Here is an 18101-nt window from a genome sequence, read left to right on the forward strand (position 1 = left end):
CCCGCCCCTCACGTCCCGGGACCGCCCCGTGGCCCCTCCCCACCTATAGGCCCCCACCCTCACTTCTATCTGTCAGGATGTCCCCCGTGGCTCCGCCTTCCCACAGAGCCCCACCTCTTTCCTCCTCTGCACATTCATTGTGGCCCCGCACCTCATGACATCTCCAATCCCGCCCCAGCTCCTCCTCGGCGGGCCCGTGAAGGTCCTGGCCCCTCCCGGCTCCGCCCCCGGCCCCGGCCCCACCTTCCCATAAAGACCCGCCCCTTCCCGCCTCTGTGCATTCATTGTGGCCGCGCCCTAAGCCACGCCTCTCACGTGGCTCCTCCAATCCCCGCCAGGCTCTTCCTCGGCCGGGCCCGCCAAGTTCCTGGCCCCGCCTGGTTCCGCCCCCCCCACCCCGGCTCCTCCCCGGCCGGGCCCGCCAAGGTCTGGGCCCTTCCCGGTTCCGCCCCCGGCCCGGGCTCCTCTTCTGCCCGCGCGGGCCGGCGTGAGGTTGCTGAGGTTGGCGGGCACCCGGGAGCCATCGAGAGACGAAGGGAACCAGACCGCCCAGCTTCGACCCACGCGCGGCGCTGCAGCCGCGCCCCCTCAGAGTAAGTCCCTCCCTCGGAGTGAGTCCTGGTCCCCCGGAGCCCCTCAAAGCGAGTCCTGTCCCCCCGCTGGTGCCCCTCGGAGTGAGTTCTGTCCCCCTGGCGCCCCTCAGAGTGAGTCCTGTCCCCCCCTGGCACCCCTCAGAGTGAGTCCTGTCCCCCCATGGCGCCCCTCAGAGTCCGTCCTGTCCCCTCCCCACGGTGCCCCTCAGAGTCCGTCCTGTCCCCCCCACACGGCGCCCCTCAGAGTGAGTACTGTCCCCCCTCTCCGGCACCCCTCAGAGTGAGTGAGTCCTGTCACACACACCCCCCGCGCCCCTTAGAATGAATTCTGTCCCCCCCGTCCCCGCGCCCCTCAAAGTGAGTCCTGTTCCTCCTCCCTGGCACCCCTCAGAGTGAGTGAGTCCTGTCACCACCACCACCCCCCCCGCGCCCCTCAGAGTCCCGTCCTGTCCCCCCCGCCCCGGCCCGGCCCGTCAGAGTGAGTCCTGTCTCACACACACAGTCAGCGTGAGTCCTGTCACACACACACACACACCCGTCAGAGTGAGTCCTGTCACACACACACACACTCGTGCCGGTCAGAGTGAGTCCTGTCCCCCAGGCGCCCCTCGGTGAGTCCTGCCTCCCTCAGAGTGACTCCAGTCCTCCCTTGCCCCTCAAGTGGGTGTGTGCGGGTGTGTTCGTGCGCGTGACTGAGATTCTCCTGGGAAGGCTGCCCCTAAGAAACCTAAGAATACCCGGGAAGACCGGGACCTCGCCCCGCAGCCCTCCCTCCTTCCGTCCTGGGGCCATGCTCCCAGGCCGCCCCAGATTGCAGCCAGAGATGCTCGCCTGAGGCTGCAGCCCGGTCCTGTGCTGGACTGCGGGCAGGGGGGCCGGGGTTTTGCCTTAAGATATTTCCGTGGAGACGTCACTGGAGAGTACCGTGGTGCGCCTAGGAGCACGTTCCTGATGTGTGCGTCGCCCCCCCCGCCCCCACCCTCAGCACCTATGGGAGGACTTGGGATGAGGCCCAGAACCCTCGGACTGGCCGCTTGTAGGCAAACTCACAGCCCGTTGAACCCACCAGAATTGGGCTCCTCCACGTTGCTCTCTTGGATTCAGTCAGGCCAGGTTACTTCCTCACACCCGTCACCAGGAACACTAGCCGAGGGCCCAGAGTTGAAACAGGCACCCCACCGTAAGTTATTCTTATGAGAGAGGACATCAGTACTGTTAGGACATTTTAAAAGAACAAATTGAGCTGGGATCCCTCAGCAGCTCATGCCTGTAATCCTAGTTACTCGGGAGGCTGAGATCTGTGCATCCCGGTTTGAAGTAGGAAAGTCCAGTGAGGCTCTTCTTTTCAATTAGCCACCAAAAAGTGAAACTGTGGCTCAAGTGGTAGAGTGTTAGCCTTGAGGAGAAGGAAAACAATTCAAAACCTCAAGGACAGCATCCAGGCCTGGAATTCAAGCCCAAGGACTTGCACACTCACACGCACACACGCAAAAGATAGTTTTGCTGTATCTTCATAGCTACTTTGTATTGAGTCCATCTGTTGGGTGGTTTCTTGGCCTGCCTCGTGATTATGTGGGCACTGAGGTTCTGCTTACTTCTAATGGCCTCAGAGGTCCACCTCTCAGTGTATGTTTGCTGTGTTCTTACTATGAAAACAGAATACTCAAAATTTCCCCAGCTTTAGAGCTCAAGTGATGCTGGTTTGGAAATAACACTGAGTGAAGATACTGGTACGGATACAGCTGTGTGGCCTGAGGAAAGCTCCTGAACTGGGCAGGCTTCTGGGAGCCATTGTGCAGATAAATCACTTTAAGTGCTGCTTTATCACAGCAGGTATTTTTATCCTGGCTTGAATCCCCTGCTACACAAAAGTGTTTCCACACTGTTTTAACTAAGGAAACATTATACTTTGCAGTGTAAACATATGATTCCATCTCTCTTTAAGAAAAGAAATAATTATCAGACTTAATTAAACACCTGGAAGCATGCATTGCCACCTTCTAATTAAATCTGTCATTGGAGTTAACTCAGCAATTTATTGTTAATATTCTAAGCAACAGTTATCTTTTTGTTTTGTAGATTTTTGAAGCTCATTTCCCACAGGCAGTTCCCCACAGCCCACCTTTTGAGTTTTTATGTCTTAATGTGAGTAAATAAAAGTTAGAGAAGCAGACTACCTACCTAACTCTCTTCCTCCCTGTGTGGTGTGAATGAATGTTTGAGGCTAAGCTCTTTGCACTGATAAATGTAGACCTTGTAAGCCATTATGTTCAGGTGGATGACCTGTTTGACTTAAGAATCATTGATAAATCATTGGATACAGTCAGGTTCCAGTGACAGTGTCCTGATCTGGCACAAAGGTGCCTGCTAGACATTATCTTCTAGGTAGTATTTACTCTGTTCTGCCTTTCCTTCCTATAAGTTTAAATTTAGTGATAAAGGGGTTTGTGTGAGTTGCAAGTTCATCTTGGTCTTCTTGTCCACAGTATTGCTACAAGTAGTCTCTGGATATCCAACTATTGTGAGCTCCTGAACACCAGAGCAGAAACGAAGGGGTTGGGCCCAGAGTCTTATGAAGACTGCTTTTGGGAAGTTTTTGTTCTTTCGAAATTAGAGGAAAGGGTGTGTGGAGAGAAATGACTGCGTTGAAACAGGGCGCATGAGGAAATAAATGCCCAGTGGGGGCGGAGGGAGGGGGGAGGAGCAGATTTCAAAGTGGTTTATGGCTCAAAATAGTTAATCCTTGAAGTCCTCTGCCCCAGTGCAGCACTGCATAGGCCCCAGTTAATTGTTCTGATCAATCCTCATCTGCTAGAATAACCAGACTGGGAAGTAGCACGCCACTTTCTGGGAGGCCTCATTCACTCACAGTGTGGCACTCACAGTGTGGCAGTCCCTCCCATACTCTCCATCTTTGCCTCTACACGTTGAAGGGGTTGAAGGGTTGAGTATTTGGCACCTTCTAGAAAGGGAGAAGAAATAGCCAGTGCTCATGTGTCAGCCAACACCGGCTGTGTGACTTTGAACATTCTATTTCAGCCCTCTGAGCCTATGGATTCTTCTCTGTTGGTGTGTGGAATACACCCAGTAGTGACAAATAATTACCACTTTTTTTTTTTCTCATAGAAAGGACTAGGAGGAAGCCCAGGGAACATTAGGAAAACCCCAGTAACCAGGGGCACTTCCTTGGTTGGTGAGGATCCACACAGGCCAACCCCGATGATACAGTGGACTTACTGTTCTTGGGATTTCAGAATGATACAGAAATCAAGGGAAGGCACTGTGCAGTGGAGATTAACTTGTTTCACCTCACCCTCCTCACACTGCCTACATCCTACACAGAGCACTCAACAAACCTGCAAAAGGCATTTTAAAGAGCTAACCTTTTTGCTTCCTGAAGCTAAGCATTCACTTCCTGCTCTCCACCTCTGGTTTCGGGGACTATAGCCCTGGGGGTCTAGAATGACCAGAGTTTCTACACTGCAGTCTTTTACTGGTGCAATGGCTGGAGGTAAATGAAAGAAGGGAGGGGACAAAAAAAGCAACAAAGACAATATTCTGGAACTGTGTTACAACATGTAAATGAGGACAAATAGCATCCAGTAACCAGTGCGGGTCAGTTTGTTTTTATTCTACATTTTGGCCTGGAGAAGAGAAAAGGAGAATTATCCAATTCTAGAAAGTCAGAGACTGGTGCACCAGTCAGTAGCTGACTGACCCGCAGTCTTAGAGGGCAGTGTTTGGGGGTTTCAAGTTTGAAGGAGCCATTCCCTCCACACACCCAGCATGCTGGAGGTGAGGACCATTCATTCTTAGGGCAGCACTTAGTGAACGCCTGGGCTATGCGCGGGGCGGGTGGGGGGGGGGCGGTGCACGGTCCTCCCATGTTTCAGGAAGACTTGGAGTCAGAGAACAGCTTACTTGCTCAAGGCACATGGTAAGAAGAGGTCCCTGAGGGTGTTTACTGGCAAAAGAAAAAGAAAAAGAAATAGTCTACAATTCTCTGGCATTTCATTACAGGAGAGGTGACTTGTTTAGGACTGAACCATTTTCACAATACTTTTATTTCTCCCTAATTAGAAACTGCAGTGAGCACAATTCTTCTGATGTGGCACAGTAACAGTAACCCTAATTCCACAGGACTTCATTTTCTTGGGTTTTCCTGTCAAGCTTGGAAGTTTCCCAAGAAACTTGTCTAGCAATATCGCTGGCTCGGCAATAATCACATAATATACTCCTTACTCCGCCCCTTCACTTAGGGAACAGTTGCCTTTTGTCCAGAAACAAGTACATATGGTTCCTGATCAATTGTAAAACGGGATGAATGCCCACAAGTAGTCCTAACGCTGCCCTTTCTCCCCCCAAAGAGGGGATGTAGAGCATCCTGATGGCACTTCTGTCCAGGGTTCTGAGGACTGGTAGACAGGTAGCTCTTTTTTTTTTTTTTTTTTTGCCAGTTCTGGGCCTTGAACTCAGAGCCTGAGCACTGTCTCTGGCTTCTTTTTTTGCTCAAGGCTAGCACTCTGCCACTTGAGCCACAGCACCACTTCTGGCCATTTTCTATATATGTGGTGCTGAGGAATGGAACCCAGGGCTTCAGGTATACGAGGCAAGCACTCTTGCCCCTAGGCCATATTCCCAGCCCCAGGTAGCAAGAAGAATGCTGGGTAAGGATGTTACAGGAATGGGCCCCCTGGGAACACTCGCTCCCCTCGCCAGCCTGTGAACACTTCTAGGCCAGCTTCTTTAACAACAGAGAAAGGCATTAAGTTAAGATTTTCCACTTCTGGTTTCCTTGTCATTGGGAATAGGATGACTTGGGTCAGGAAGAGGGTGGTTGAAATGATTTTACTGGAATCAGCTGCTCATGGGTCAGCCATCACATATCACTGTGTGCTGTGTCAGCTCTCTGAGCCTGTGTGTTCTTCATTGGCTGGCACTCGATGGGTAGTGGGCTTTGTTGGACTGGCTAAATTAGTATCTTTGGTGTTAGTCCTGGGCCATAGTGGACAGCCGGAAGGTGGTAAGTTGTAGCACACTTGCTGATGGCAAACCCAGAGAATAGGATGAAAGTAGCATGACGTTGATGATTCCCAGATGCAGGACCATGTGGTTATGTAAGGAAAATCACTGCTGCAGTCTGAAGAGCCAGAGCAGGACTGTTGGATTTTATGTCTACGAGATCCCCAGTAGACTGAAAGTCAGTCTTGGAGCACAAAGAGCCATGGTACCCATTCAGCCTCCCTAAGCACAAGGGGGACTTTAACAACCTGTTACACTGAGCTGGTGAGCTGTGGTTGGCATTTTCCAACTTCTGTGCTTAAAACAGGTAATAGTTGCAGCCAAGACCAGCAGTGCCCCTTGGTAGGGCAGAGGTACTCAGGCTGGCATATCCTGAGCAGAAATGAAATCATGTGGGCAAGCATGCTCAGGGTTGTCCCAGGGGCCAGCTCTTCTGGGGACACAGTTCTAGGCGAAGTACACAGCACCCTCTTGGCATTTTGAGAGAGGAGCCAGAGTAGGAGACAGCCTAGCCAGCCAACTATGGCCCTTACTCCTTCAGACAATCTTCATTTAGTTCCTACACAAAATTCTTGTTCCAATTTATTATTTTTTTAAATGAGATTCATACAGAAATGGGAGCTGCTGATATTGTAGCATGCTGTGGAGACCAAACCACACTGCATGTTTCCTGTCCCAGGTTCTTCGCTCGACTGGGTCAGCCTCACACTCAGACCCTCAGAAATGCCACGGCCTAGTGGGAAAAAGTGCAGATACGGGTGACAACAGATTTCAAAGTTCAGGACACACTTGAGTGACTCAGACCTGTGAGAGGCCAGTTTAGAACTTGATTCCACCATTGTTCCATCAGGAAACGACTCCTTTATTTTTCCATCTTCTCTCTTTAAGAAAAGGAGCTAGGCTAGACTTCTGGAAAATGGCCAGTGTTTGGATCTTTTGGGGGAGAGGTGAGTGACCTGAAGGCTCCCCAGCTGTCCGGGGTCTGCTGTCTCTATGCCCTCCACACTCACCCCTTGTCTGCCTTTACAGCCTGGAGTGACTACTGTTGTTTGCCAAAGTAGGAGACCCTGTGTGTGCATAGGGACTCGTGTAGAAGCAGGGAATTCCCATCCCCAGGGAAGCTGTGCCCAGGAGAGGTGATTTGGGAACATGGCTCCCTGGGCAGCCACAGAGGTGTTACAGGTCAGTGTGTTCAGTGTGCAGTCTTTTAGGGCTCATCTGGGACTGTAGCCTCCAGACTGACTGCCAGTCAGTCTACTGAGAAGCTTAGAGGAATAGTGCAGGTTCTTGACTCCCAACACTACAACATGCATTTCCACCACCCCACCCTCCTCAGACACGCACGCACACGTGCATGTGCACACACACACACACTGCAAAGGGAGAACTCCAACCTGAGAGACCCACTTCAGGTCTTGTTTGGGTAGCATACATGTCTAGAATTTTTTTTCCCAGCAGAAGGAGCAAATCATTTTTTTTTTTTTTTTTTTTTTTGGCCAGTCCTGGGCTTTGGACTCAGGGCCTGAGCACCATCCCTGGCTTCTTCCTGCTCAAGGCTAGCACTCTGCCACCTGAGCCACAACGTCCCTTCTGGCCGTTTTCCTTATATGTGGTGCTGGGGAATCGAACCAAGAGCTTCATGTGTAGGAGGCAAGCACTCTTGCCACTAGGCCATATTCCCAGCCCATGGAGCAAATCTCTTAAAAGTACAGAGTAGCTTTAATACATACAAATGAACACACACAAAATATATAGCTGCAAAAAATTATATTTCTTAAGAAATAACAACAAGGGCTGGGGATATAGCCTAGCGGCAAGAGTGCCTGCCTCGGATACACGAGGCCCTAGGTTCGATTCCCCAGCACCACATATACAGAAAACGGCCAGAAGCGGCGCTGTGGCTCAAGTGGCAGAGTGCTAGCCTTGAGCGGGAAGAAGCCAGGGACAGTGCTCAGGCCCTGAGTCCAAGGCCCAGGACTGGCCAAAAAAAAAAAAAAAAAAGAAAAAAGAAATAACAACAACTTGGTTTTTCATGAAGGTTCTCACCGGGTTGGACAATTTTGATAAGCTACCAGGTTAACAGTAGTTGACAAGTAGATTTACCACAATGGACCTGGGGGAGCTGATGACCATGAAATAGTTGTTGGAGAATCTGTGTTTCATTTGTTTGGAATCTAGACTTCAGTTCCTGATGTGACATCCCGAATCTGGTGTGCCAGCTGGCATGAAGGTGCCCCAGGTGGCTTTGTAGATTTCTGAGTGGGATGGTACCCATGGCCAGGTGCCTGTGTGTCCTACCCTCAGTCTGTTGCAGGGTCCCCAAGATCCTGGTGACTCCAGCAATCATGTGGTGTTCATGTGTATGTATTAAAGCTACTCTGTACTTTTAAGAGGTTTGCTCCTTCTGCTGGGGAAAAAAAATTCTAGACATGTATGCTAAACAAGACCTGAAGTGGGTCTCTCAGGTTGGAGTTCTCCCTTTGCAGTGTGTGTGTGTGTGCACATGCGCGTGTGTGTGCGTGTCTCAGAGGGTGCCTCTCATTTCATGATGGTAGGCAACAGGAAGGTCAAAGCAGACTGTTTTTCTTTTTCCTTTGAAGCCATCTTGCTATAACTTCCTCTTCTTCAAGATGCCCCTCCTTGTTACTGAGTTCTGTTCAGTTTCTCATGCTAAGGGGATGTTCCAAGTAGGACAGGCCTGCCACTGATGGTCCACTGTGCAATGCTAGCAGAGCCACTGCCTTTCCCTGTAGGCTTAGATGTGTGGTCAGGGAAACAGGTGTGAGGAGGATGAAAGCTGGTCTGTCTCAGCCCTCTCTCTAGCCACCATCTTCCAAGGTCCACTCACCAGGCCTTTCAGCCTCACCAAGGGTGAATAATGAAGCCAAAGGGTGGCCAGGAATCACGGTGGAGACAGATGGCAGGGGTGATAATTATCTGGTCATTCTTGATGTACCCTTCAGTTCTTCTGAGTACTCACAATTCTGTTACCTTCATGATCGTTGTGAACATTAGTATGGTCATGATGATAAATGGTGAAATGTATCATCAAGTCCAAGACAGATGTCAGTGTCTGTCTCTCCCAGGTCTTCTGTTCATACCTCAGAGATGGTCCCCTTCCCTCTGCGTCTTCCTATGGGACATGTCCATGTAGAATCCGTGCTGTCTCTCTCTCTCTCTTAGGCACCAACTGTATGGATCAGAGCTCCATCTGAGTAATTCATTTAGGCTCCACTATCTCTTTACCAAAGGGCTACCTGAAGAGTTACATTGCAGATTCGAGACACAGTTCTGTTTGTAACAATCACTTTGGCAAAGGACTCATGACCTCATGGTCATAATACCTGGTCATGTCAGACACAGATATCAATCAGAATATATGAACATGGTCGATGTGTGAGTAATTTTGTGTACATGCATTACCGCCACAAATTAATTTTTTTGCTTTAAATAATTGTCCTTTGAAGAAATTAAAATAGGAGAAAAAGGTTTTTAAATACTTTTTTAAAACTGAATTTAGGGCCTGTTCACTTTTAGGGTAGACCCAAATTTGCATGTGATATTTTTTGTCCTTTAGCCTTGAAGAACTTCCTTCAATAGTTCCTGTAGTCTGCTGGACAGACTCTCTGTGTGTGCACATCTGCTTTCTCTGTGTCTTCATTTCCTGTTCCTGTAAGAATAGTAGTTAGATCAGAACAGGATCCACTGCAACAGCCTCATTTCAACTGAATCACCTCTGCAGAGTTCTGCCTTTACATACAGTCACCTTCTATGATACTGGGAGCAGATTTTAAAATAGGAATTTTGGAGCCAGCTGCCAGTGGCTCGCACCAGTAATGCTAGCTACTGAGGCTACTAAGAACTGAGACCTAGCTACTGAGATCTGAGGGTCACAGTTCAAGGCCATCCCAGAAAGGTAAGTCTATGAAACTCTTTTCTCCACTAAACTACCCAAAAAACTACAAGTGGAGTTGTGGCTCAGTGGTAGAGCTCTATCCTTGAGCAAAAAGAAGCCCAGAGACAGTGCCCAGGCCCTATGTTCAAGCCCCAGGACTGTCACCAATAAAACAAATAAAATGAAAGTAGGAATTTTGGGAGCATCTTCGTCTGTTCACTCTGCTATAACAGAATGCTCAGTATTGGATACTTTATAAAATAAGTTAGTTTCTCACAGTCTGGAGGCTAGGGAGACTAAGATCAAGATTCCAGGAGGTTCTGTGACTGACTAGGGCTATTCTTTGCTTCCAAGATGCTTTTTGTGTCTTTTGACAAGGCACCAACCCACAAGGCAGAGTATTCACGACTTTCTTCCTCTTCCTCATCTCCCTGGGGTTCAGGTTCCAACAATTGAATTTTTGTGGGGACCCAGCTCAGTCCAGAATAGTCTGAACACCCTAGGAGAGGGTGCCCAGTCCAGAGTGTGCATGGTCAGAGGCCTCTGTGGAGTGCTTTGGGGTGCGTCTGAGGTATCGGCTCTCTCCTGGGGATCAAGTCCTCTCCACCCTCTGCTCTCCACTCAATAGTGTGGTACTGCTTATCAGCAGACTCATCAGCTCATTGCAGAGAATGGCTTCTTCAGCAATGGTTTCCTCACCAACCTAGTCCAGAGCCAGGAAGCATGTGTGCACACTTGCACAGGTGACACTGATAACTTAGTTCTCTTGTAGTGTCTGTCCCCTCACCAGTGTTCAGCTCTTTCCTGAAGCCTCTGTGGGCCTCAATGGCTAGAACAAAGCCAGGCACCAGTAGCTCATGCCTGTAATCATAGCTACTCAAGAGACTCTGAGATTGGAGGGTTGTGGTTCAAAGCCAGACCTGGCAGACAAATCTGTGAGATGCTTTTCTTCCAAAAACTGGTGCGCGCGCGCGCACACACACACACACACACACTCACACACACACACACACAATCTTACTTTTTCTTCCCTTGAGACCCTTAAGCATGCTACTCTGACAAGTTTGCTCAAAATTGAATGATGCCCTCAGTTTCTCTCCCCTGATGATCTGCTCTGGTGGCGCTTTGGAGAACATCAGCTCTGGGTCTGTTCTTTCACCTACTTCATCTCTAACATTCCAGCACAGGGATTTGTGTACTATTGTTTTTCCAGATATGAGTTTATGGTTTTGGTCGATCTTGGTGCTAAATAATCTCTTCTTCCTGTTCAACCTAGAATGAGCCATGCGCTCAGTAACCCTAGCTTTTTTTTTTTTTTTAAATCTTTGTAACCTCAGTTGAACCTTGTAAAGTATACATAGTTAGCACCAAATAAGTGTGTGTTTATGAAATGATGTGGAAGGATAAGAGCTTTTTTTTCTTTCCTTATTAGCCTGTCAGGAGTTACCTCACCTCTTTTAACACTTTCCCTCCCATCAAGCAAGGCTTTGCCACAGGCAAGGCTGTGCTCATGGAGGTAGGTGGGCCTTCCCCGAGCAGATGTGGGCACAGCACTCAGTGTTCCTACAAGACCCGGGAACTCAGAGTGCAAGGTTGCCCAGCCATGTTCTTATGTCATTGCATCTTTACGACTTAGCATAGGGTCCTCCTGGCTCCCAGTATTCAACATTGGGTCCCCTGGCTCCCAGGACTCAGTGTAGGGTGCCCTGGCTCCCAGGTTTCAGTTTCTTTCCTCCTGAAAGAGTTAACTGCATCATGGGGATTGCTGACTTTGAAGAACTTTTAGGGAACCAAGCTAAAATCCAGGGTCCTCCATGAACTGCCTCTGCCCTTCCCTGAATAGTTTGTAAGTCCTCTGAGGAGGGGATATCATATCCTGACAATTTAAGAAAGCAAATACGATACACCCATTATTAAGACAACCCTCAGCAAAAGTAAAGGACATGTGTAAAGAAACAACAGTAAGATTATGGACAGATGTGCAAACATCTTGTTTGTTATCTTGCATTCCTTTCCGCCTATATCGGTGGTTTTTATAGAGCTGTACTAGGAGAATATTTGGCTGATACTCTCTGGACATTGTCCTTCTATGCCATTTACTGTGTTTCTAAGGTGAACTCCTAAGGCTCAGTTGATAGTTGCCCTTAGAAAAGAGACTGCACTGAAGGTAGGAAGGTCCAGGTCTCGTTTTCTAAAGCTCTCATTCCATATTGATGAGCTGTACTGGAGCAGACATTAACAAAAAATTTGAGGTTAACATTCTGGCCAGGGAGATTAACATCTTGAGGCACTTTATGAATTTTCCTTTAACAAGGCACATCTTTAAGAGGTTAGCCAGAGTTTTACTCTTTATTTGCAAAGGCATCATGAAGACCAGCTGGCTAGCAGCCTTTCCTTCTGGGCGGGTTTGTGTAGGGGCCCCAAACTGTTTGGTAGTAAATTTCAAGTCTCTGATAAGGATGAGACAATTTACATGGAAGAATCCATTTCTAGCCTCCTTTTCCTGGGGAAATGGATCTGACACTGCGCCCTCAGTGGCCACAGTATATTCCCGACCATTCCCTCCAGCCTGTCCCTCACTCTTGACTGACCTCTGTTCACTCATCTGCTGTGGAGACACTTGGAGCTATGCTTGCTTTGGGGGACCATGGGTATGTCAGGATGGGAGGCAAGTCCTGGAGTGGTGGTGAGGCTAGGCCTCTGCATTCCTTGAAGTGTTTTCTGAAAATCCAGGGTGAAGATCTAAATGCATATCATCCAGTCCTTCCGTCTAAACCACCACTTCACCTTTCATTTCCAGTTCTTTTACTTCAGGCACTCAACTGACTACCAAATATCCTAGAGAGTGTGCTTTAAAATCCCTGTCCTCTGGGAGATAGCATCCTGGTTCTAGGGAAAAGTTAAGATGGAAATAAATACTTATTGTTCAAAACACATGGGGATATGTGTGTGGTGACCTATTGCTATGTAATAGATGGCTTCTAAAATGTAGCTGAACATAATAACAAGTGTCTCTTACTGCACACCGGTTCTATGGCTCGAGCCAACTGTGAGGCTCTGACTTGAGATTCCTCCTGGGGTTGAACTCATCAAGGGCTTCCTGAGCGTTTCACTCTGTAGCAGGCTGTCTCAGTTCCTCACCCTCTGCTCAGGTTTCCATTGTCGATGGATGGTCCCACAGTTCAAGAAGCACAGGGGTAGACCCAAATGCCTTCCACAGTGAAGCCACATGTCACCACAATTACCACTGGAGACCTGGGAGGAGGGGCAACCCGGAAGCTAGTGCCTGGAGGTGACACCGTGGGAATGGCTAAAAGACTGGCTGTCCTCAGAGGCCCAGATTTGCACAGTAATGAAGAAAACATTGCTGAAAGGAAGGGATGGGTGTGAAGGGGTATGTTTGCAGTAGGGTGGCTGGGTAGGATATGGCATTAGGAATGGGCTGGGGGTAGTGGTGGTGTCAGGAACGATGTGTTGTTGGCCATCAGTGCTGCAATTGGCTTGCACAAAGTCTGGCAAGGTAAGGAGCACAGAGTCATGGGAACCTAGGAGGTCCTGTGGCTCCACTGGAGGTTGGACCAAGCTGAGCCTGCCAGTGATTGTTCGTTGCTTACTCAGCCCCAGTGTGTGTGAGTTCTAAGGCACTCTGTCTGCATCCTTACTCGCTTCTCTCAGTGCTCCCTGATTTCTAAAATTCTAACACCCCAGCCTCAGCCCTGGTCACCAGCTTCCTTGTGCTCTTCAACTTTTTGTGTTTGTTTCATTATCATGGGTAGATTCCAGGGCCAGAAGGTGGAATCTTTATCTCCCTCTATTTCCCCTCCTGTGCTAGGCTCACTGGGTGTTGGGTAAATATCACTATCTGGCTGGATAATGTGTGTAGCTTGTGGTGTGTAATTCAGGTAAACACTTTCAAAAGCAAAGCCATTTACTGTAGGTTTGATTTCTGTAAGTGGAAAAAGTATTTTGGTCAAATTTTTCTTGGTTGGCATTAAAGCAAAATATTTAGAGAAAAGTTGGATTTATTTTTCTTGTTAAAAATACACCGAGGGTTATTTTTGGCTTTAGAGACTTTTTATTCCACTTAAACCAGGCTAGTGGAATGGTGTCCTGCCTTGGTGTGACATCGAAGGTCTGATGGGAAGTTTCTGTGTCCAAACTGGTGGAGAAACTCCTGTCCAAATTGGGCAGGATGACACCCTCCTTCCTCTTGCTTTGAAGGAAATGATCATTGTCCCTTATTTACATAAAGCACTGGAAGTATTCCACCCTAGAGCTAGCACAAGAAAGCCAGAGACTTCTGATTTTTTTTTTCTAATTAGCAAAGACGCTTTTTGCTTTCTTCTCCAGATACTCTCCTTGAAACTAAAGAATCAAGAATATGGACTATGTCTTCATAATCCTTGGCAGAGAAGGCTCAGGGTTGAGAATAAAACCTTTGCCCAAGGCCGAGAGGAGAGGAAACTGTGGCTTTGGTTACAGAATCCCTGTTAGGCTCAGATTGAAGAATGTCAGGGGGGTGGAGGGCAGGGAGGGAAGGAGGGAAGAACATCTGCCGGAGGGAGATGAAGGTCACTGGCTTCCATAGCCTGCTGGGGTCAGGGCAGTAGGTCTCCTAGGGAGGGAAGACTCCCCAGGAGAAAGAGCCATGAAGAGACTCTAGGCAGTTTCTGCTGCTTGGGCCACATCTCCATCCCAGTTTCCTTATTTACTAGATGAAAGGTTGCCTGTTATGACATCTAAGATCTGCTCAAATTTTGATACTTTGTGGTTCCCTTGGGCAAAAGCAATCAAAGGTCAGTATTTCTCCTTCTAGGTAACTAAGAGAATGCGTATATCCACACACAAATACTTAGATGCTCTGCATATGAGACGCAAACTGGACATAAACTGAACAGAAGACTGCGCACTGTCTTGATTTCTGACCCAAATGGCAAGTCTTAATCCAAGAAGACAGGAAGGAGGTTATTGGCTGCCTGAGGCTGAAAGCCACTGGGTACTTTAAGAATGTTTTTTTCTCTGACAGTGTGTGCTGTTTTCTTTTTCTTTTTTTTTTTTTTTTTTTTTGGCCAGTCCTGGGCTTGGACTCAGGGCCTGAGCACTGTCCCTGGCTTCTTTTTGCTCAAGGCTAGCACTCTGCCACTTGAGCCACAGCAACACTTCTGGCCATTTTCTGTATATGTGGTGCTGGGGAATTGAACCCAGGGCCTCATGTATACGATGCAAGCACTCTTGCCACTAGGCCATATCCTCAGCCCCGTGTGTGCTGTTTTCTGACTTGTTTCACTTAGCATAATGTTCTCTAGGTTCATCCCTGTCACAAATGGTAGGATTTCCTTTTTTAATCTTTAAAGTTTAAACATTGTATGTATTTATGAGGTGAAACATGATGTTTTGATATGTGTGTATGTTGTGAAATGGCCAAACCTAGCTATTTAACGTAACCCTTGCCCTGCAAACTTACCTTTGTGTGCATGTGTATGTGTGTGCACATGCGTGTATGTGCATGCATGCATAGGCATGTGCATGTATGTGCGTGCATGTATGTGCATGCATGTAAGACGAACACATGGTCTACTCTTAGCTGGCTCAAACACACTATAACCGCTGTCACTGTGACACACAGTAGAACCTACTCTCGAACTTACTCCTGTGGGGCTGAAACTTTGTGCCATTTGGCCAGCATCCTTACCCCCACAGGCTCTCGGGTAGCATCCCCTGCCCCCAAATAGCTAACTTATTTAGAGTCAAGTTGGCAAGTGCATTAGACTGGACAGACAGGGTTGACATGTGACCTGATGTACTCTTGTCTTCTGGTTCTAAGGTAGCAGCTGCTCACTGCATTTTATAAGAAGGAGAATCCCTATGCTTTCAGGAGATAGCCTCAAAAAGCTTGCATTCAAAGAGAGATGACCCTTAATAGACTGAAATGAACTGTCCACTGGGAGGAGAAGGTTGAGTATGACATAGTTTTCCCTTGAGATTTGGTCCTGGTAAACCATCTAGGTATTCCCCTACGTCATGTGGGACATCTTGTGGTCTTCTGTAGTCTCTGTTCCTCGCGCCATCATCTCTTAATGAGCATTTTATGAGCTCATTTGGAGGGTGTTGGTCACTGGACCATCATCTTTTCATCAGGGTTAGCTATATTAGTGCATTCATTTCCATTTTTAATTAACACATAAAGCTTGTGATCTAAGATGACTCACTTGTGAAAGCCAACGACTCCCCCCTCCAAAAAAACACAAAAAACCTGCAAAGCATGCAGCTTCCTGAAGGCAGCTTGACTTGCTATGTGCTGAGGAGGAAGGAGAGGCCTTCTGTACTCCTAGCTTTTCCTGGCCTATCTCTGCATGAACATTTGTGTTAGTCACTTTTTGCAACTGGCCCATGGTTTCTTAGGTTTCAGCTCATGGCCTTGTGGCTCTGCTATTTCTGGGACCACCGTGAGATGGGGCATCATGGCCTGCAACATGTAGAAGCTCAGAGCTCATGGTGGCCAGGATGCAGACTGAGAAGAAAGCTCTGGGGACAAGAGGCATGTTTCCTCCACTAGCCCACCTCTAGAAGTCCATTCAGCTATGAGGTCATCAGTGGGTTGGGTTAGTCCAGCCATCATCTCTCAGAGCCTATCACATGATCTGACAAGCAGGCCTTGTGTCTTTTTTTTTTTTTTAATAATTATTTATTGTCAAAGTGATGTACAGAGGGGTTACAGTTTCATATGTAAGGCCATGAGTACATATCTTGTACTATTTGTTACCTCCTCCCTCATTCCTCCCTCTCCCCTCCACTTTTTCCTCCCCCCCCCCCCATGAGTTGTTCAGTTGATTTAAACCAAATGGTTTTACAAGTATTGCTTTTGGAGTCTTTGTCTTTTTATCCTTTGTCTCTCGATTTTGATATTTCCTTTCCCTTCCCTAGTTCTAATACCAGTATATACAGTATCCAGGGTACTCAGATGAAATACAGTGATAGCGCGGGACAACCACAGGAAGGGGATACAAGAGGATCATCAACAAAAGAAGCTACTGTTTTATATGCAGGCCTTGTATCTTTACTTACATACAAACAGTATTGAAGATGGTGCTTCCCATTGGGGTTTTCCAACTCCTGGGTAGACAGGAGGCATTTTGAATTGTTCTACTTTGAGCCATTAAAAATGCAACATTATCCTTCATTTTCTTTTACTGGGTTTTAGAGCTGTAGAAAGTGCCACCTAACCTGTGTGTTGTACTGTCCTTGGCTCTTCTCTCTTAGAAAGACTCCCATGCTGGGTCCTAGTACCCTGAGAGACAAAGTGCACCCTAGGAAGTCAGGGAACTGAAGCCTGCTTTCCCAGCAGAATCCTCAGGGGAGCTACTCTGCAGCCACTGTAAACATTCCAGTTCAGTTAGAGATAGCTGCTCAGTTTTCCATTGCCCATGCCAGTGAGGTCATGAAGAACATGCTCATTTTACATTAACTAAGCATTGTGGGTTTTTTTTTTTTTAGGAGGGGGGTCAGTTATGGGGATTGAACTCAGGGCCTAGGCGCTGACCCTGAGCTCTTTTGCTTAAGGCTAGCACTGTACCATTTTGAGCCATAGGGCCACTTCCAGATTTTGAATGGTTAGTTGGAGACTAGAGTTTCATGGGAATTTTTCTGCCTGGGTTGGCCTTGAACCAGGATTCTCAGATCTCAGCCTCTTGAGTGGCTAGGATGACAGGTGTGAGCCATAGGCACCTGGCTATGAGCATTGCTTTTGTTTTCAAGTGCAAGTCAGTGAAGGCTTGCCATGGACACCATGTTATGCAGAGCAGAGGCTCTTGCTTGTGGTACACCATGTGCCCTGAGATGGGCTCAGGTGGACTCGCCTCTGTGGGCCAATACAGTTACACACATTTCTGTGCATCTCAGTGCCTGCCCTCAGGGGTTGGAGGGTAGGCTTCTACTACTCTGTTACCTGGAAAGAAGAGGGCAAATCCTGGGAGATGTGATAAATAGGAGTTGAACGCGCTTTGGGCAGTACAACAGAAAGGAAACACATGGTGAGTTCAAGTGAAGGCTAATTTTGAGTAACAACAGGAGAAAGATGTTTTCCACCCAAACCACTAAGTCTCCCACTAAGTCTCCCAGAACAGTCACCAGCCGTCTTGCCCGCCACCTGTTCACATGCATCTGTGGCACTGGATAAAGTGGCCACCTTAGTTTCTAGAACCTTGCCCGAGACATCCCATTACTGTTAGATGTGAAGTATTTCAGTTAGATGGATTTCCCTATGTAAGTAGGCATCCAAAGGGGAGCATTTCAATCATTTTGGGTAGACATGTCCCCACCTTTGCGCTGTCTTCTGAGAACCGAGAGACTGCTCTTCCTCTTGGCTTCCTTCCTAGGATCTGGGGCATCCTTCTGACAGACAGCCCCTATTTGTTAACCCCCACCCCCACCCCAGCTTGTATTCTCCAAAGGGCGCTCCTGCTTTCAAGTTCAAGCTCCTCTACTTGACATCACTTGACACATTAAAGTTGTTTCTTGTCAACTTCCCAACTCATTCCCTCCCCCCTTTCCTGAAGGCACTGGCTGTGAGCTCTAGCTGATCTGAGCATTTC

At 48.0% G+C, this 18101-nt stretch overlaps 1 protein-coding gene across 1 annotated transcript in view; it reads left to right on the forward strand.

Annotated features, from left to right (window-relative positions):
- Positions 1–460: 460 nt before the first annotated feature.
- Positions 461–18101, forward strand: part of Tnfaip8 (TNF alpha induced protein 8) — a 67679-nt gene continuing 50038 nt past the window's right edge. The window contains exon 1 of the mRNA XM_048333945.1: positions 461–593. Coding sequence (XP_048189902.1) covers position 593 — 1 coding nt within the window. The 5' untranslated portion in view covers positions 461–592. The remainder of the gene's footprint in view (positions 594–18101) is intronic.

This window comes from Perognathus longimembris, chromosome 25 (assembly GCF_023159225.1).
Source record: "Perognathus longimembris pacificus isolate PPM17 chromosome 25, ASM2315922v1, whole genome shotgun sequence".
NCBI lineage: Eukaryota > Metazoa > Chordata > Mammalia > Rodentia > Heteromyidae > Perognathus > Perognathus longimembris.